This window comes from Cervus elaphus, chromosome 7 (genome assembly GCF_910594005.1).
Source record: "Cervus elaphus chromosome 7, mCerEla1.1, whole genome shotgun sequence".
Lineage (NCBI taxonomy): Eukaryota > Metazoa > Chordata > Mammalia > Artiodactyla > Cervidae > Cervus > Cervus elaphus.
The window spans coordinates 2,263,252-2,284,570 of record NC_057821.1 but is presented as its reverse complement, the minus strand read 5'-3'; the positions used below and the strand labels follow the sequence as shown (position 1 = coordinate 2,284,570).

Below are 21,319 nucleotides of genomic sequence, written 5' to 3'. Positions count from 1 at the left end.
GCCAGTTTGTCTTTTGGTTGGAGCATTCAATTCACTTACACCTAAAGTAATTATTCATATGTATTATGAGACAGTTAGATAACATCACCAACTCAATGGACATGAACTTAAGCAAACTCTAGGAGATAGTGGAGGACAGGAAAACATGGCATACTGTAGCTCATGGGGTTTCAAAGAGTCAGACATGACTTAGCGACTGAACAACAACAACAGATATCCTTATTACCATTTTCTTAGCTTTTGCTTTTTATAGTTCGTTTGGTTTCTCCTTCATATCTGAATGAGAGCCTTGCTCTGTTGTGTATTCTTGGTTGAAAGTTTTTCACTTTCATCACTCTATATAAATCATGCAAATCCCTCTTGTCTGCAAAGTTTCTGATGAACAAAACCAGATGATAGTCTTATGGGATTCCCTTGTTTGTTATTTATTGCTTTTCCTTTGCTGCTTTTAGTGTATTTTCTTTGTTTTTAAGTTTTGTCAATTTGATTAACATGTGTTTTGGCATGTTCTTCCTTGGCTTTTCTTGTATGCAAATCTCTGCACTTTCTGAACTTGCTTGACTGTTTTCTTTCCTCTTTAGTGAAGTTTTCATTTATTTTCTCTTTGAATATTTTCTCAGTCTCTTTCTCTCTCTTCTCTTTTGGGACCTATATAATGCAAATCTTTGTGCATTTAATATTATCCCAGAGGTCTCTTAACTTTCCCCATTTCTTTTCAGTCCTTTTTTGCTTTACTCTGTTCCACTTAATGATTTCCATCATTCTATCTTCCAGATCACTTATCGGTTTTTCTGCCTCATTTATTCTGCTCCTGATTCCTTCTAGTGTATGTTCTATTTCAGTTATTTTATTCTTCAGTTCAGTTTGTTCTTTCTATCTTCTAGCTCTTTGTTAAAAATTTCTTGTATCTTCTAGGTCTGTACCTCCATTTTCTCCAAGACCTTGCATTGCCTTTACCATCATTACTCTGATTTACTTTGGGGTAGATTCCCTACCTCTATTTCACTTAGCTGTTCTTCTGGGGTTTTATTTTGTCCCCTCATCTGAGACATATTTCTCTGCCATCTCATTTTATGTGTATTCATGGCCTCCATTCCACAGGCTGCAGGATTGTAGCTCCCCTTGCTTCTAGTGTCTGCTCTTGGTGAGTGAGACTGGACTAGAAGCTTGTGCAGGTTTCCTGGTGGGAGGGGCTGGTGTCTGACCACTAGTGAGCAGGATCTCTTGTGGGAAGGGTCATGCCAAAGGGTGCATTTACAGGTGGGTGTTAGCTCAGTAGCACTTTTGGCAGCGTATCTGCTGATGTGTGAATCTGGGTTTTTGCCCTGTTGGTTGTTTGGCCTGAAGCATCCTCGCACTGGGGACTATAGTCTGTTGGATCGGTTCAGATCTTATTGCTAAAATGGTAGCCTCCAGAGGGCTCATGCCAGTTAGTAATCCATGATTCCTGTATTATTAGTGTCCTCATTCCTACAGTGAGCCACAGCTGCCACTGCCTCCTCAAGAGACCACTCAAAACCGTGGTCTGGCCCAAGCTTTCCCCCTGGGTCCCAGTGTGCACAAGAGCTCGTCTGTGCCTCTAAGAGCAGAATTTATTTCCCAAAATCTTGTGGAGCTCCTGAGATTAAGCCTCACTGGCCTCCAAACCAAAGGCTCTGGAAGCTCCTCCTCCTAATGCCAGACTCTCCAGTCTTGGGAGTCTGCTGTGTGTCTCAAAATGATCACTTCTGTGAGAGAGCTTCTGCAGTATAATTATTGTCTAGTTTGTGGGTCACCTACCCAGTGGATATTGGATTTAATTATATCATACATGCATCCCTCCTACCATCTCATTGTGGCTTCTTCTCTGTCTTTGGATGTAGAATATCATTTTTTGTTAGTTCCAGTGTTTTTGGTTGATGGTTGGTCAACATTTAGTTTTGATTTTGGTGTTTTGTTTTTGTTTTTGTTTTTGAGAGGAGATGAGTTCAAGTCCTTCTACTCAAACATCTTGTCTTCAATTCAGGTTATAGTATATTTTTGATAATATCACATTTGCAATGAAATCGTGAAGCATTTTTTTTAAACTAGTATTTTTAAGATTCTCGGTAACAAAATATCAGGAACATATGTTTACTAGGATGCTCTAGTTTCAGTAATGATGATTAATCAAAGTTTGATCTGTGCTTAATGAAGAACTGGGTATGAGCACATAATACACAATTAAAAGCTTTGGAGTTTAGAAAATTATATTTATGTCATGAAAATAATACATAAGATATATTTAGTCTAGAGAATACTTAAAGTTTAAGTATCTTTACATTTGGGCATTTAAAATTAGTTTTCATTTACCTGAAAGAGCTAAATGTTTTATTACTATAAATACTGTGGTATATACACCACAGTATTGTATACCTAGAAAAACTTGAGTTTATTAAAAAAACCTGGTCATTTAATAGTCCTAATACTGTAATTAACAAATCAACTGATTTTTCAATGATACAAGTTTGCATTAAAAGTTTGATTGAAAAGTGTTTGTCACTATGTCACTTTTGCAATTCTCTTATGCAATATCTGCTTCATTTATCACAAATTTGTGCAAATGACATTCAGAATTACTCCCGCAACCCATCTCTGAATTTCTAAGATAAACCTTAATGTTTCCTTAGCATTTTAAACTAAGGTTATCAAGATCAAATATAAATTCTCTACGTTCAAACTTTTTTCATTCCATTCTTTCTCTGATTATTGGTGTCATATTACTTCTAGCCATTTCTGCATTAAAATGTCTTTTATTCCTACCTTTTCAAGTCATACTGTACACCTTCCACTAACGCATTCTTGAGCAGCTTGTGGTTGCCCATCCTCTTTCACTCTATCACACAGGTACATACTAAGTAGAATTTCATTGTTTCCACAATTCATCTACCTATGCTAAAGCCTAAAACATGTCTTGTTTTGCTCACTCTATGACTCTCCCATACTTTTTTATTAAGTGAAGTGGCTTAGAAAGTTGGACAGTATTCAATTTATTTTCTTAAAACATCAATTACTGTCCCTTTTGCTAGTCAGTGGGGCTTCCCTCATGGCTCAGATGACAAAGAATCGGCCTGCAATGAAGCAGACCCGGGTTTGATCTCTGGGTTGAGAAGATACCCTGGAGAAGGGAATGGCAACCTACTCCAGTTTTCTTGCCTGGAAAATCTGATAGACAGAGCAGCCTGGTGGACAATAGCCCATGGCATCACCAAGAGTCGGATATGACTGAGCAACTAACACATTTTGCTAATCAGCAATCCGTTCCATGTTTAATCTATATGTAATCATTTTAAAATAAGAGAGTGGCAAATATTCTAATTAATCAGAGTATAAGGTATGTTGAACAGAATAGGCTCCACCAGCATTAACATCAATGGATTTACCAAAGCTCTCAGCCTGTAATGTTAGGAACTTGATTTTATCAGTATTCTCTATGTTACTTCTGGTTCTCCCAGAATCAGGATTAACTTGGATTAAACATGTAAGGACATCATTAGGGAAAATGCTCTTGTGGCTAAAAAGATAAATGAGTAAGTAAGGAGGGAGCCAAGGAAGGCTGGAGAGCCCTCACAATAGAATATCTGACCCAAAGTGAAGAGAGGTCCTAGACAGTCCGGGAAAATGGCATTGCAGGGAAATTCATCTGGCTGTCTAGAAATCCTTGTGGCACAGGCAGAGGAGACCTGTGACGCCCAGGTATCACTTATTTTAGCATTTCAATCACATTTGATCATTCACTGGGAGTTGCTCTTGGGTAGATGGCCTTGGGAGCAACATGAGTTCAGAACGAAGCAAGAGGAATTCTATTGTATACATCTGCAGTTACAGCTCTGAGTTCAGTTGGCCACCACAACCCTAGAAGATGATCCAGTTTTTAAAATATATTATATATAACTAGCTCATAAGAAATTTGATTACATATTAGCAACAGTGTTTTGCTTATACTAAGAGCTAACTTAATCTTAGTGTCAAATTTTGACATTAGTATTCATTATAGTACATTGTCTAATTCTGTCATAAGATATGCTCTAAAGTAAAATTACATGTATAAATTTATCTGCAATTTGTTAACTTTTTCTCAGCCTTCAGTGTTGCAAGAATTAGAATCTGTCTCTTTTTTATAATTCATGACAACCTGGAGGGATAGAGTGGGGAGAGAAGTGGAACAGGGGGTTCAGGATGAAAGAGACACATGTATGTATACCTATGCCCGATTCACATTGATGTATGGCAAAAACCATCACAATATTGTAGTTATTCTTCAATTAAAAAAAAAAAAACTTTGGGGGTCCATGGATTTTCATTAGGTAAGAAGCTGCAAAGATCTGCTGCCAAATTAGAAATATTACATGGGAGGAACATTATGGAATTAATTTTTCATTTGATAGTGACTTGCCATTTCAATCAGAAATAGCAATTCGTCACATTCCCCAATCCTAATAAAATATTAGGCATGTTAATTCTTCACTTTGATTGTTGTGTGAATGTGAAAAATAAGAGGTATAAACTGAGTAATATATGACTTGTTAATTGTCAATGGCTCTTCTGTCAGTCTACTCTCCTGAATCCATTATCACTATAGTCAGGTGCTGAACAGGGTAAACATGAAAGCAACATGTTAAAAATAAAAAGTAAATGCTTTGGAGTGACTAGTACTTTTACTTGTGAACAAAGTGGTTTTTGGAGCATGAGGTAAAGTTTGTGTTAGAAATGCTTGTAGATTGCATGCATCCCCCCATCTTCTAGGGTGGGCTATGCAAGGGAGTACATGGTTTCCATGTGCTGTTACTATAACTCACATGCATAGAGCTAACCTGGCTCCACTGTCCACAGCAAGACCTCAGACATCATTTATGTTAACCCAAACATTGCCACAAATATTTCTCATCTCAATTCCTAGATAGCTCATGACTTTCACTTAAACCCATCTTTAATAAAATAGAATTTACTTGGATTGCCCATTTGGCAAAAATACCAATTATCCAGTTTTGCATTTCTCCACCAGGAGTTTGTGTGTATGTGTGTGTGCGTGTGTGTGTGTGTGCACTCGCATAAGTGTAGTAGTAAAAAGAGGAACACGTAAGGCTGACACTAGTTTTTTGCAGGTAGCATTCATCTTCAGTGACTTAGGTCACTCTTTGGTCCTATTTAAATGACAGATATGTTTCCACACTGGTGCAGGATCAAGCTAGTCTCTTTGACTTTGACCCAATATCTGACTGCTATGAAGTTTGCCTTCTGCTCTGGCTATTATTCTCCATCAGCCCATAGCTGGAACACATAGGAAAGTATTTATTTTTAAACATTGCTCATCAAGTTGTTTAGTTCAGTTGCACAGGTTCCCAGTTGTCTGAAACTGGCCATTCACTTGAATTTTTAAATTATTTTAGCGCAGTGTCTACTTTGGTCCTTGGAGTTGACCCTCTTCAGTTTATGTGTCAGGGATAATTGAGTGTTATGCAGTCATCCACAATCTGCACATACTCATTCCAGTAAAGTTGTTTCCCAGTAATTCTCTTAGGAGCAACCATAACTGTGGTACCTTCTAAGATCTTGTTCTCTATTGTTATCTTTTCTTTTCTGGCTAACATATAAAGTGATATCCCAGCAAATCTCATTTGATTTCCTGATGTGTTCTTCCTTGATAAAAGAAGCAACTTCAATTTCTCTCTATAAAACTAAGAACTTAAAATATGTTTACTTTTACATCATTTTGGATTTTTGTATATGTCTCCAGCAAATAAATGAAAACAACTTTTTCTTACTATGTTTGTTCAGTTCTAAGAACTTCAGGCCCCATTTCAACTCAACAGGTCATGTTTTTTCTTCTAGGACTATAATGATGAAATTCGTCAGGAACAACTACGTGAATTATCTTACTTAAATGGCTCAGAGGACTCTGGTCGTGGCAGAGGTGTTAGAGGCAGAGGGATAAGAATAGCTCCCACAGCTCCATCAAGGTACATTGCTTCTTGCTTTAAATAAATTAGCAGTCACTAAGGATGGCAATCCCTTGCTGGCCTGTTCTGTGTCATGATCCCAGCTAGGAGTAAACAACATCAGCAACAGTAACCACCACTGACAAAAACAGCAATAACAACAGATGCTTATACACTCATAAGAGCTTTACATAAAGTATCACCAGTGTACGGTTAAGCATTATCTACAGGTGAGCAACTGATAAAGATGTAACCAATATGCCTGAGAACACACAGGCAGTCTGACTCCAAAACTCAGAGTCTGAGCTCTTAACAACTGTTCCAAAAAGAAAAGACGAGCAAACCTGAGACTCTTTACTCTGGTCTTGTCCCCAGGATAAAGGCAAGCAGATGATATAGTTATACACATCTTTGAGTCAGGATGACCTTGCATAAAGAGAAAATTTCAAATATTTCCAGTGCCTTAAGTGACCCTTGAATTGATAACAGTCTTACCAGAGAGGTATAGAGATAAATGAGGATAATGATAGATGGAGGTAAGTAAATAGATATTTAAACAAATAAAGAGTCCAGAAAGCCAGATGTATATTACCACATGGGTGAGAGCAAGAATACTTTGTTTAGTTATATTTGGTTGTGCAATGTCATCAGAGAATATTTTATTTGATATTATTCACTTTGCAAACAAACTGGAATCTTTCTGTATCAGAATTTGTTTTGTAGGATTCTGTGTTTGTCAATCTTTCAGCAGAAAGCATTGTTCTGTAAAGAGGTAAAGTGAAAAATACTCACACATTTCACACAGAGGCTGTGTAATTCTGTCCTTCTCTTTGTCCTGTTGAAGCTGGCTTTCAAATCTCTAAATGTCTTAGAATTAGAGTAGTATTTCATATATTGCCTTGAAACCATCATAAGAGATTCCAAGATACTTTACTAATTCAATTTGCCTTTTATTTGCTTTTATTAACATCATCATTATTTTTCTAATTATTATTTATTTTAATTGGAGGATAATTGCTTAACAATATTATGACAATTTTTGCCATACATCAACATAAATCAGTCACAGCTGTATATGTGTCCTCCCATCCTGAAATCCTTCCCACCTCTTTCCTCACCCTATCCCTCTGGGTTGTCCTTTTTTTTTTTTTCTTTAATTTTTTTTTTCCTTTAATTATGTCCCAAATATTTTAACCACCTTCCATCACTGGTTTTAACCTTTAATGACACATCAAAAAATTAATACTTATCAGGAAAAAAAGTTAAGAGTGACAAATTTCCCAAATAAAGTATCAAGGGAGTAATTGACTATCTAAATGTAAAACCTGGCAATTATGCAATTACTTTGACAAGCGAAAAACCTTCTGAAAATGTTTCAGTGATTATTTTTACATTTTATTCTTTAAAAAATTTTTATAATTGAGCTTTCTAATGCTACCCAGAACATTAGTTTATTTTTATGGATATACCTTTTATGGAATCAGCCTTTTATAAGACCCTTATATTAATCCCATCTTTATGGGTTGGAGGATGACATCATTGCGACTAATATTAAATTGATCATATCATAGGATTTAAATAATGAAATTGTCACTTTTGTAGTTCAAAAATTGATAATTTTGGCAGTTTTTTATGGTGCAAATTATGTATTAAAGGAGAAGGAAATGGCAATCCACTCCAGTATTCTTGCCTGGGAAATCCCATGGAAAGAGGTGCCTGGTGGACTATAGGCCATGGGGTCAAAAGAGATGGACATGACTTAGTAAATAAACCACCACCACCAAGTATGTATTGAGTGAATATACAGGGAACTAGTCTTTTTATATTCTATATTCCTTGGAATTGGGACCATTTAAAAAAATAATGCATTAACCTGTTTTTGAGATTATAAAATCATTCTATTAAAGGATTTTGTTTTGTTATTGATGTTCCTTAAGGTAATAATATAGCTGTCATATTGAGTAAGCCATATAAAATTTCAACTTTAGTGAATTTTTACTCTAAAATATTAATTTCTCCAATTGTTTAGTAAAGGTTAGAGCATTGTATTCTTGATTTTTAAATACCTTGGAAAAATTTGATTGAAAGCTTTGCTCAATCTGATACTGCATATGTAAAAAAGAGAATTAATATTGAAAAGTAAACCTCAATTTCAATGCCATCTTAATGTCATTAATATATTAACATTAATAAAAGTAAATGTAGCAGAACTCTGATGTCTTCTGTTTCAAACCACATGATGAAATGCATCTGCAATTGTAAGAATAAGAAAATATTATCACAAAACAGAAGATCATATTAATCAGAAAGTTCTTAAAACACATGGATTAATGGATGCTCACTCATTTCTACATTCATGAAGTTGGGTTCTTTTTTTTTAACTTATTTGATTTCACTTAAATTAAAAAAGATTTGTACCTGGTGTATTTTTAAAACTTTAATTTGTTGAAAATGTGTTTAATTAAAGGAATTTATATTTCAACAAGCATATCTATGAAAATTATCCAATCCTCCAATAATAATGCATACCACAAAACAATGCATTACATCTATATATTATAATGATTTATATTACATTATTCCCCTTTGTGGATCACATCCTTGTTTTGGCAAAAGGGCTTGTATAACTCAATGAAGCTCTAAGTCATGTCCTATAGGATCACCCAAGAAGGATGGGTAAGAGTGAAGAGTTCTGACAAAATGTGGTCCACTGGAGAAGGAAAAGGAAATGCAAGAAGGCAAAGTGGTTGTCTGAGGAAGCTTTACAAATAGCTGAAGAAAGATGACAAGAAAAAGGCAAGGGAGAAAGGGAAAGATATATCCAACTGAATGCTGAGTTCTAGAGAATAGTAAGGAAAGATAAGAAGGCCTTCTTAAATGAATAGTGCAAAGTAACAGAGGAAACCAATTGAATGGGAAAGACTAGAGAACCCTTCAAGAAAACTGGAAATATCAAGAGAACATTTCATGTCAGGATGGTCATGATAAAGGACAGAAATGGTAAGGACCTAACAGAAGCAGAAAAGATTAATAAGAGGTAGCAAGTATACACAGAACTATATAAGAAAGGTCTTAAGTGTCCAGATAACCATGATAGTTTGGTCACTCACCTATGCCAGACATCCTGGAGTGTGAAGAAAAGTGGCCTTAGGAACCATTACTATGAACAAAGTTAGTGGAGATGATGGAATTCCAGTTGAGCTATTTAAACTCCTAAAAGATGATGCCATTAAATATGCACCAATATGTCATATGTCACTGCACTCAATATGTCATCATATTTGGAAAATTCAAACAGTGACCACAGGACTGGAAAAGGTCAGTTTTCATTCTAATCCCAAAGAAGGGCAATGCTAAAGAAAGTTCAGAGTACCTCACAATTGGGCTCATTTCACAGGCTAGCAAGTTCATGCTCAAAATCCTTCAAGCTAGGTTTCAACAGTACATAAAACAAGAACTTCTGGATGTACAATCTTAGTTTTAAAGAGGCAGAACAACCAGAGATCAAATTGGCTTCATTTGTTGGATTGTGCAGAAAGAAAGGGAATTCCAGAAGAAAATCTGCTTCTGCTTCATGGACTATGCCAAAGCCTTTGACTGTGTCAATCATAACAAGCTGGGAAATTCTTAATGAGAATGGGAGTACCAGAGTACCTTACCTATCTCCTAAGTAACCTGTATTTGTGTCAAGAGGCAACAGTTAGAACCAAACGTAGAACAACTGACTGGTTAAAAGTTGGGAAGTGAGTATGTCAAGGCTATATATTGTCACACTGTTTATTTAGCTTACATGTAGATTACATCATGCAAAATACCGGTCTGGATAAATCACAAGCTGGAATCAATATTACCCAGAGAAATATCAACAACCTCAGATACGCAGATCATATTGCTCTAATGGCAGACAGTGATGAGGAACTAAATAGCCTCTTGCTGAGGGTGAAAGAGGAGAGTGAAAAAGCTAGCTTGAAGCTTAATGTTAATTAAAAAAAAATACTAAGATCATGGCATCCAACCCCATCATTTCATGGCAGGTAGATGGAGAAAATGTGGAATCAGTGTCAGATTTTATTTTCATGGGCTCAAAAATCATTGTGAATGGTAACTGCTGCCATGAAATCAAAAGATGCTTGCTTTTTGGAAAGAAAGCTATGACAAATCTGATGTGAAGAATTAGCTTTTTGTTAAAGACCCTGACACTGGGAAAGATTGAATCAAAAGGAAAAGGTTGGCTACAGAGGATGAGATGGTTAGATAGCATCACCAACTCAATGGACATAAACTTGAGCAAACTCTGGGAGACAGTGGAGGTCAGAGGACACTGATGTGCTATAGTCCATGGGGTCACAAAGAGTTGGACATGACTTAGCTACTTAACAATAAAAACATTACATAATTGAAGACTTAAGATCTTCACATATATCACCACTACATGTTGGATGAGTGTGAACAGTAGAAAAATAAGACATTTGAAGCAGTCTTTGAAGTTATTTTTGTTTGTTTTCTACAATGAGAACTATGGATGGAGGAGCCTGGTAGGCTGCAGTCCATGAGGTCTCTAGGAGTCGGACACGACTGAGTGACTTCACTTTCACTTTTCACTTTCATGCATTGGAGAAGGAAATGGCAACCCACTCCAGTATTCTTGCCTGGAGAATCCCAGGGATGGGGGAGCCTTGTGGGCTGCCATCTACGGGGTCGCACAGAGTTGGACATGACTGAAGCGACTTAGCAGCAGCAGCAGCAGCATCAATGAGAGCTAATACATAGATAGAAAAATGGAGCTTGTTAAAGAAAAGAGTACTCACATTTGTTTCCAAGAAAGATGACTCAATCACCACTGTGATGACAGAGAAGACTTAGAGAAACACACAGACAGACAAACACTCATGACAGAGAACCCAGTGAAAAGGCAAGTCCATTATCCCACCCAGAAATAAGTACCACTCAAAATATTAGAGGTAAATGATGAGATTAGAGATGAACATTTTTATGAATTAGTTTCTGATTGGGCTTCCCATTTGGCTCAGCTGGTAAAGAATCTGCCTGCAATGCAGGAGACCTGGGTTCAGTCTATGGATTGGGAAGATCCCCTGAAGAAGGGAAAGGCTACCCACTTCAGTATTCTGGCCTGGAGAATTCCATGGACTGTATAATCCATAGGGTTGTGATGAATCAGACACAACTGAGCAACTTTAAATTTCACTTCACTTTCAGTGCCTGATTAGATTTTGGAGATCAGAGAGTGGTCCTACACAGGATAAATCTCTAATGTCTGCCCTGGTTATAAATTAATGACATACATTAAAATTAGGTAAAAGACCAAGTTGAATGAAGAATATAATTATTCCTATAATTGATCCTAGGCTATGGATTGCTGGTGTGTCCTTGGGAACATGACTTGTACTTTCTGTGACTTGGTTCTCAACCTTTTATAATAGCTTATAAATAGCTATGTGACAACTTTGTCAAGATTTTTAAGTTAGAAGACACATGTAAAGCACTGGTTCCCAAGCTGGTTCCTCTCAGTTCAGTTGCTCAGTCATGTCCGACTGTGTGACCCCATGGCCAAACTGGTTAGCACATTGGAATCACTGAAGATCACTGCTGCTGGAGACTGATTTAATCAGCATGGAGTGCAGTCTGGAGTCTGGACGTTTTCAACGATCTTTAGGTGACTCTAACTTGCAGACCAGCTAAGGAGACATGGTCCAGGTTATGGTGTATGGTAGGGAGGAAAGTGCTAACCACCATCAGGGTGGGAGACTGCAAAGTGCACTGTGAGGCACAGAAAATGGTGACAATCATCTCCCAAGGAGGGCCTAGGAGCAGATGTCAGTGAATACACCTGAAGAGTAAAAAGGGGGAGTGGGAAGACAAGCAGAGTTATACACATCCAAAGAAGGCATGTATAACCCACAGTGATAAACGTAGCAGGTACTGTGACGTGGGGACTGTGTAAATGAACCTGGTGGATCTGGAAACTAGTAAGATACTGGTGACACCAGTCAAGAGTATTTTCAACAAAGTGGAGAAAGCAATAACTAGATTTCATTTGAGTCAGGAATGAGCAGGGAGTGTGGAATTAAGAATAGAAAACTTTCAAGAAGTCAGAAAAGTAGAGAAAAGAACACTATAGTGTTGATTCAGCCAGGAACACTATGTTCTAAATAGGTGATGTCAATCTTGAGTTGAATTGAAGATCTGAGTTGATGAGAGATATAGGGTTAATATTCCAGGGCAAGAACATACGATGTCAGAGATAATGAGTCAGGTTCAAGAGATAGGCAGGGTTCTGTCTGGGAGACACTTGATGAAAGAATGGGGTGAGAAATTAGATTTGATGTGAGCAGAATGTAATTCTAAAGCAGGAAGAATTGCTATAGATTCAGAAATCCTACTTTACCCATTAAGAAAAGAGTTATAACAACTCAGGCTCAGGGAGTTATACCAACTTACCTGTGATTGTTCAATGGCATAAATAGAATTTCTGGCTAAAGTATGGTGACGTGATTTACTACCCACCCAAGGGACACTTTCAAAAGTATTAAAATGCTAAACTAGGACAACAGTTATAATTCTGAACTATACTGGGCAAACCTGGATATATGCACACCTTACATATGAAGTGTTAGGAGGCCCAGTGAAGGCAAAAGTTTGTCTATATTTCCATTTTATAGATGGGCTTTTGTGTCATCACAGTAGTTTAGAATATTATGGTCTTAGATATATTGTGATTGAAGGGGCCACTGGGCCTTTCAGGGTCTCCCAATGTAGGAGAGCATTCTCTATACATTAGATTCACAGTAAGTTCCCTAATAGTTTCTCTATTCATTAGCTCTATAATCTATTGAAAACTGTTAAGAGCTCTACCAGTATTCTTTATTGTTCACTCTTAAAGCTCATTTACCACAAAGCCAACTGCCTACTGTTCAGAGAAGAAAGCATAACCTACATCCCCACCTGTTCAATTTAGTTCAATTCAATTCAGTCACTCAGTCCTGTCTGACTCTTTGTGACCCCATGGACTGCAGCAAGCCAGGCCTCCCTGTCCATCACCAACTGTCAGAGTTTACTCAAACTCATGTGCACTGAGTTGGTGATGACATCCAACCATCTCATCCTCTGTTGTCCCTTTCTTCTCCCACCTTCAATCTTTCCAGCATCAGGGTCTTTTCAAATGAGTCAGTTCTTAAAATCAGGTGGCCAAAGAATTGGGGAGTTTCAGCATCAGTCCTCTCAATGAATATTCAGGACTGATTTCCTTTAGGATGGACTGGTTGTATCTCATTGCTGTCCAAGGGACTCTCAAGAATCTTCTCCAACACCAGAGTCCAAAAGCATCAATTCTTCAGTGCTCAGCTTTCTTTAGAATCCAACTCTCACATCCATACATGACTCCTGGAAAAACTATAGCTTTGGCTAGACATAACTTTTATAGCAAAGTAATGTCTCTGCTTTTTAATATGCTATCTAGATTGGTCATAACTTTCCTTCCAAGGAGTAAGTGTCTTTTAATTTAATGTCTGCAGTCACTATGGAAATACAGACTAATTTTTGCCTAATTTTTGATTTTGGAGCCTAAAAATATAAAGTGTGTCACTATTTCCATTGTTTCCTGATCTATTTGCCACAAAGTGATGGGACCAGATGCCATGATCTTAGTTTTCTGAATGTTGAGATTTAAGCCAACTTTTTCACTCTCCTCTTTCACGTTCATCAAGAGGCTCTGTAGTTCTTCTTTCCTTTCTACCATAAGGGTGGTGTCATCTGCATATCTAGGGTTATTGATATTTTCCTGGCAATCCTGATTCCAGCTTGTGTTTCATCCAGCTCAGCATTTCTCATGATGTACTCTGCATATAAGTTAAAAAAGCAGGATGGCAATATACAGCCTTGATGCACTCCTTTACCTATTTGGAACCAGTCAGTTGTTCCATGTCCAGTTCTAACTGCTGCTTCCTGACCTGCATATAGATTTCTCAGGAGACAGGTCAGGTGGTCTGGTATTCCCATCTCTTGAAGAATTTTCCACAGTTTGTTGTGATTCACACAGTCAAAGGCTTTGGCATAGTCAATAAAGCAGAAGTAGATGTTTTTCTGGAACTCTCTTGCTTTTTCAATGATCCAACAGATGTTGGCAATTTGATCTCTGGTTCCTCTACCTTTTCTACATCCAGCTTGAACATCTAGAAGCTCATGTACTGTTGAAGCATGGCTTGGGGAATTTTGAGCATCACTTTGTTAGCATGTGAGATGAGTGCAGTTGTGTGGTAGTTTGAGCATACTTTGGCATTGTCTTTCTTTGGGATTGGAATGAAAACTGACGTTTTCCAGTCCTGTGTCCACAGCTGAGTTTTCCAAATTTGCTGGCATATTGAGTGTGGCACTTTAACAGCATCATCTTTTAGGATTTGAAATAGCTCGGTTAGAATTCCATCACTTCCACTAGCTTTGTTTATAGTGATGCTTCCTAAGGCCCACTTGACTTTGAATTCCAGGATGTCTGGCTCTAGATGAGTGACCACAACTTCGTGGTTATCTGGATCATGAAAATCTTTTTTGTACAGTTCTTCTGTGCTTTCTTGTCACTTCTTCTTAGTATCTTCTGCTTCTGTTAGGCCCATACCATTTCTGTCCTTTATTGTGCCCATTTTTGCCTGAAAAGTTCTCTTACTATCTTTAATTTTCTTGAAGAGACCTCTAGTCTTTCCCATTCTACATCCCATGATCATCATTTTCCTAAAAGGCTTAGCGATCTTGCTGAAAGTAGTGCTTTCTGGTGGCCAAAATCTCAGACAAAATAAAGAGTGAAATAACTATGGTTTTGCCCAAAGATTTTAGACAAACACTCAACCTTTCCAAAGGCCTCATAATACTTAAGAATTAACTGCAACCATTTGATCTCATGCTTTTAGTACAAATTACTTATGTGTCCAGCACTACAGTGCAAGATATTCAGTTATTATTTTTATAGCAGAGTCTGCATGTGTTCACTAGCACCATACTTAGCACAGGAAATAAATTATATCAGGAACTTTGCCCATTCAAAGGGTTATGTGCATAACGATAAATCAGTGACAATGAGTTGTGATTCAAGTGACCTTAAATCTAAGCTACTATAATAGGTAGAATGATATCATGATAGCTACAAGTATTGTCAAAGTGCAGCTTTTTTTTTTTTTTAAGTGACAAAATTGCCTATTACTGTCAGTTACCTCCAGCATGGAGGAGACATTGAAAAATAGGTGCACTGAATGGTCCAGTGAGTCATATATTAGACATTGCTCTCATTTTCGCTTTTTTGGTAAACTTTGAATAGAAATGAGAGTGGGTGGATTTTTGGTTGTTTTGCTTTAAATTTTTAGTGTTATAAAAAATATCAAAGTATTGGTTTTCATGATAACTCAGTCATACCCAATATTTACAAAACTTATTCTGTGGAGGTCAAAATGCTTTATATCCTAAAGAATCTCCATTAAACACACATACTCACACTCTCAGAGGTGCAGAAATAAATGTGGTTTTCTTCCCATTGTATACAGCCTGTAAGATGAGAGATTTGCCAGCTTTAATTCCTTTCTCTCATCACTTGTTTCTCATCTGTACATGGCCTGTTTCTCCTAGGGGACGTGGGGGAGCCATTCCTCCTCCCCCACCACCTGGACGAGGCATTCTCACCCCTCGAGGGACCACTGTGACCCGTGGTGCTCTTCCAGCACCCCCTGTAGCAAGAGGCGTTCCTACCCCGCGAGCCCGGGGGTCACCCACCATGCCAGGATACAGGGCACCCCCTCTGCCAGCCCACAAGGGGTATGAAGAGTATGTAAGTACTCTTGAGAAATCAGTTGTTAGGAGGAGTTAAACTGGTTGGGCATCAAGCTAATCTTCAAAAACATTCATATACCATCAGTATAGTAGATGATGTTTGTTGCAGGAAACAAGTGTCATTTGCAACAGACAGTAGTAGTGCATTTAAATGAGACCATTTTGAGAAAAGCTTTCATTGTATAGGTTCCATCACTGTTGTTATTACCAGCTAAATAGCTTATATTTTAAGAAACAAACTATCTTGAGGTTTTCTTATATTTAGAAGACATTATTCATTTCAAAAAGAAATAATTATGAACCTAATGTGAATAGTCATGTATGTAGAAGATTCTCCTGGGACATGATAAAGATGAATATAACTCAGAAATATTTGACAAATATAATGTGATTATATTACAAACTTTGTTAGTAATTTAAGACCATGTGGTTGGGTTTTCATTTAAATATCCTACTCTCTTAGTGTGTGAAAGACAAGGAATTGGCAGGTGTGAATTCAGAACTCAGTACAGAGTGAATATATGAATTGCAGGGTCTCTAAGTACCTCTTCCCCTTCTAGTCCTCTGTATTACTCTGCACTCCCTTTGAACCTTTCACCTGAGTTGTTAGCTTTCTGCTGGTCACACGATCTAGTTTCTGTCTCCATTTCTCCTGCTGGATTGTGAAACTTGTTAAAAGGGTAAGTTTCCTATTTACTTTTGTAACCATAGTAAGTCCACTGTAAAAGTTTGATTGAATTGACACAACCAGATTATTATCCTATGAAACAGACACATTCTGCCTTTAACCTCTCCAAGATGCCCATCCACTAACCTAGGTGTTTGCTTCATTCAAACATAGATACACTGTCCTTTGTGAATTATTACTTATATAAACTCTTCAGGAACAGTTAGCATCACATTCTATTCATTAAAAGCATATAAATATTTTATGAACTGGTTAGTAACCAAGCAAAACTTAGTCCTAAAATAAATTAAAAATGTTTGCTAGGCATCTCTAAGAACTTTAATGGTTAGAGCATGTTAGTTTTTAGGAAAGTTACCGATTAAATATGAAACATGGAATAATGTCTCTAAAAGTGAAGAAAAATACTAAGTTTAATGATCCATTTCTATGGGAAAAATGGAAATGTGTTCATCGAAGTATCTTTTGTACATCAGCTATCAATATTTAAAATCTTAGCCTGAAAAATTGAAAAATCTGCAGCAGATAGTGTAGTCTACCATCTGAACAAGCCTGCTGATCTAGAAAGTTAGAACCTGGTCCTGGTTCTACCATCTCTTCAGTGAGACATATGTACTGTTTCAGAAATACATGCTCTTTAAATGAATGAGTGAATAACCCACAACAGGGACAGTGGGATTGCTTTTGTTTTTCTTATTCTTATCTCTGAGGAACCAGGTCTACCATCTTTATGTGTATGGACACTATGAAGTTTTTGTCTTCCAAACAGAAAGCTAAACAGTCAGATCTTTATCTCAAACATTAAAAGAGAGAAAGAGTGGTCCACATTGTTATCAATAAATAAATTTACAGCACTTATATGGCACAGTAAAAGAGAGCAAGATTGGAAAAACTGTAGTCTTTCATGTAGCTACAAAAGCACTGTGGCCTTTCACATTCATTCCAATTTGTAGTGAAAAATCAAGGAGTGCAAGGCAAAAAAAGTAAGCTGCAAAGGCATAAAGATTTTATGGAAACATGAGCATATTCTGAAAAAGGTTATATTCTGAATTGGAAATTTTAGGAGGATGATTCTTATAGTAATTAAAGAAAGTATGTCGAGCCTTGTAAATCTGATTTTTTAAATGTAAATTTAAAGTATCAATTCCTTCATTCAGTCAGGTTTCAGTAAACCTCTGAGTCTAGGTCAAGGGTCTGCCTCTGTATAAGCACATCCCTGGTTAAGGAAACAGCAAGCAGAAAGGCACTGGGAAGAACCTCCTCAAAATGTTTGGGGATCAGCTAGGAAAACATCAGAGCTGGAGTGGAGAATATGTGAGGGAGACAGAGAAGGACAAGGGCAGGGCAGGCCAATTCATGTTGCTATTGGAGAGTTTGGGGCAGGAAAGCCACAAGAGCAGATTTATGTTTTAAAAGATTTCTTCTGTACACATTGCAGTGGACAGAATATGCAATGAGATGGGCGCAGGAATAGAAACAAGGAGACTGGCGACATCCCCATGGACAGAACAAGGCTCAGAGGGGTGAGAAGAGGTCTATTCTGAATCTATGGAAATGATCTAGAAGGATTTAATGATGGGACAAAGGTAGAATGTGTGCAAACAGAAAGGAGTAAAAGATAACTTTGTGAAGTTTTGTGAAACGTAGGTTAAACTGACCAACCAGATAAAATCGAGGTGTCATTTGTTGAATTGACAAGTACAGGGTGGTGGAAGTGGGGGGAATGGAAAGGTCGTTGGAGATCTAGTGAAGTGTTTGGATTTCAGGAAAGTCTGTCGTGTTGCTGGGTGAAACTTACCTGACTTTCAAAACAGAAAGCAGCATCCCACAGTTTGAATTCTAACTGTGTCACCAGCTGTGTAATTTAGAACACTCTGGGTCCTGAATTTCCTCTTCTATAAAATGGGGATAATCATTTCAGGCGCACAAGACTGCACTTACAGTGCACAAGACTGCACTGTTTAGAAATAAACATCCATAAGCACTTAAAACATGAGTATTCATGAGTATCCATAAGATTATAGACAGTAAATAAAAAGTAACTATTATAAAAATTTCATCATGTATCATACTCTGCAGTTTCTCCCAGGGTAAATTATGGATCCACTGAAGTCACAGATATTTAGTTACTTTTTGTAAATTAACTGGGCAAATTAGTTGTTTGCAAATAGAGAAGCTGTGTCATCTTCTTTGAATGATAAATAAATAAGTGAACAAATAAACCTGGTGGGGGATAGGGGGGCTGTGTTGATGAAAACATTCAGTAAACTATCTATAATAGGAATAAAATAAAGTTTTATTTGAGTCAAACTAAAGACAATAATCCAGAAGACAGCTTCTAAGATTACTCTCAAAGACTGCTCAGGATAAGCAGGGTTTCAAGCATAGTTTTATGTATTTTCAGAGCAAGGAACACCAAACAAGTTAGGGATTCTTTTCTTCATAATTTCTATTTCTTCCTGGTTCAGTGTTGGAAAATTCAACTTTTCTAAGAATCTGTCCATTTCTTCCAGGTTATATATTTTATTGACATATAGTTGTTCACAATATTCTACCTTTTTCATTTCTAATTTTGTTGATTTGATTCTTCTCTCTTTTTTTCTTCATGAGTATGTTTAAGGGTTTGTCAATTTTGCTTATCTTCTCAAAGAACCCACTTTTAGTTTTGTTAATCTTCACTATTGTTTCTTAGATTTCTTTTTTCATTTATTTCTGCTCAGATCTTTATGAGTTCTTTCCTTCTGTTAGTTTTGGGGGTTTTTGTTCTTCTTTTTCCGGTTGCTTTAGATGCAAGGTCAGGTTGTCTGTTCAATGTTTTCCTTGTTTCTTGTGGTAGGGTTGTACTGCCATAAACTTCCCTCTAAGAACTGCTTTGCTGCATCCCATAGGTGTTGAGTTGTTGTGTTCTCATTGTCATTTGTTTCTAGATTTTTTTTTTTATTTCTATTTTGATTTCTTCAGTAACCTGTTGGTTGTTTAGAAACATGTTGTATAATCTCCATGTGTTTGTGTTTCTTACAGTTTTTTTCTTGTAATTCATTAGCTATTCTCATAGCGTTGTGGTCAGAAAAGATGACTGATATGGTTTCAATTTTCTTAAATTTACTGAGGTTTGATTTGTAACCCAAGATGTGGTCTATCCTGTAGAATGTTCCAAGTGCACTTGAAAAGAAGGTGTATTTTTCTGCATTTGAATGGAATGTCCTGAAGATATCAGTGAGATACATCTCATCTAATGTATCATTTAAGACTTGTATTTCCTTCTTAATTTTCTGTTTGATGATCTGTCCTTTGGTGTCACTGGGGTAGTAAAGCCTCCCACTATTATTGTGTTACTGTCACTTTCTCCTTTTATGTCTGTTAGTGTTTGTCTTATGTATTGAGGTGCTCCTATGTTGGATGCATAGATATTTACAATTGTTATGTCTTCCTCTTGGATTGATCCCTTGATCATTATGTGGTGTCCTTCCTTATCTCTTGAAATCTTTATTTTAAGGTCTGTTTTGTCTGATATGAGGATTGATACTCCAGCTTTCTTTTGCTTCCCATTTGTGTGGAATATATTTTTCCTCTCACTTTCAGGCTATATGTGTCTTGAGGTCTGAAATGGGTTCCCTGTAGACAGCATATGTGTGGGTTTTGTTTTTGTATTCATTCAGCCAGTCTATATTTTGGTTGGAGCATTTAATCCATTTACATTTAAAGTAATATATATATATATATGTGTGTATATATATATATATATATATATATTCCTATTGCCATTTTCTAATTGGGGTTGATTTTGTAGATTTTTTTTTTCTTCTGTTGCATTTCTTGACTATAGAAGTGCATTTAACATTTGTTATAAACCTGGTTTGGTGGTACTGAATTCTCTTAACTTTTGCTTGTCTGAAAAACTTTTTATTTCTCCATCAATTTTGAATGAGATCCTTGCTGGGTACAGTAATCTTGTGTGTAGATTTTTCCCTTTCAGTACTTTAAATATATCCTGCCATTCCCTTCTGACCTGCAGAGTTTCTGCTGAGAGATCAGCTGTTAAGAGTATGGGGTCTCCCTTGTATGTAACTTGTTGCTTTTCCCTTGCTGCTTTTAATATTCTTTCTCTGTGCTTAGTATTTGTTAGTTTGATTAGTATGTATCTTGATGTGTTTCTCCTTGGGTTTATCCTGTATAGGACTCTTTGTGCCTCTTGGAATTGATGGGCTATTTCCTTTTCCATGTTGGGGAAATTTTCAACTATAATCCCTTCAAAAATTTTCTCATACCCTTTCTTTCTCTCTTATTCTTCTGGGACCCCTCTAATTCGAATGTTGGTGCATTTGATATTGTCCCAAAGGTCTCTGAGACTGTCCTCAGCTTTTTTCGTTCTTTTTACTTTATTCTGCTCTTCAGAAGTTACTTCCACCATTTTATCTTCCAACTCACTGACTCATTCTTCTGCTTCAGATATTCTGCTATTGGTTCCTTCTAGAGTATTTTTAATTTCAGTAATTGTGTTATTTGTCTCTATATGCTTATTCTTTAATTTTTCCAGGTCTTTGTTAATTGACTCTTGCATTTTCTCCACTTTGTTCTCAAGGTTTTTGATCATCTTTACTATCATTATTCTGAATTCTTTTTCAGGTAATTTCCCTATTTCCTCTGCATTTATTTGGACTTCTGTGTTTCTAATTTGTTGCTTCATTTGTGCAGTATTTTCTTTTTTTTTTTTTTTTTAATTTTTGTGTTTGAGGTCTCCTTTTCCCAAGCTTCAAAGAAAGTTCAGTTCTTTCCTTGAAGAAGATTGAATTCTTTCTTCCTTTTGGTTTCTGTCCTCCTAAGGTTGGTCCAGTGGTTTGTGTGAGCT

General features: G+C 36.8%; 1 protein-coding gene across 15 annotated transcripts in view; it reads left to right on the top strand.

Annotated features, from left to right (window-relative positions):
- KHDRBS2 (KH RNA binding domain containing, signal transduction associated 2) overlaps positions 1-21,319 on the top strand; it is a 722,049-nt gene that overhangs the window by 413,398 nt on the left and 287,332 nt on the right. For 11 of the 15 annotated variants that reach the window (XR_006341940.1, XR_006341942.1, XR_006341941.1 and 8 more), the window contains 2 exons: positions 5,851-5,978; positions 15,585-15,783. Coding sequence is in view for 9 of the 15 variants with exons in the window: in XM_043906994.1 (XP_043762929.1) it covers positions 5,851-5,978; positions 15,585-15,783 (327 nt within the window). In the remaining 6 variants the exon portion in view is untranslated. The remainder of the gene's footprint in view (positions 1-5,850; positions 5,979-15,584; positions 15,784-21,319) is intronic. The other 4 variants (XR_006341943.1, XR_006341944.1, XM_043906991.1 and 1 more) reach the window with 1 other exon arrangement.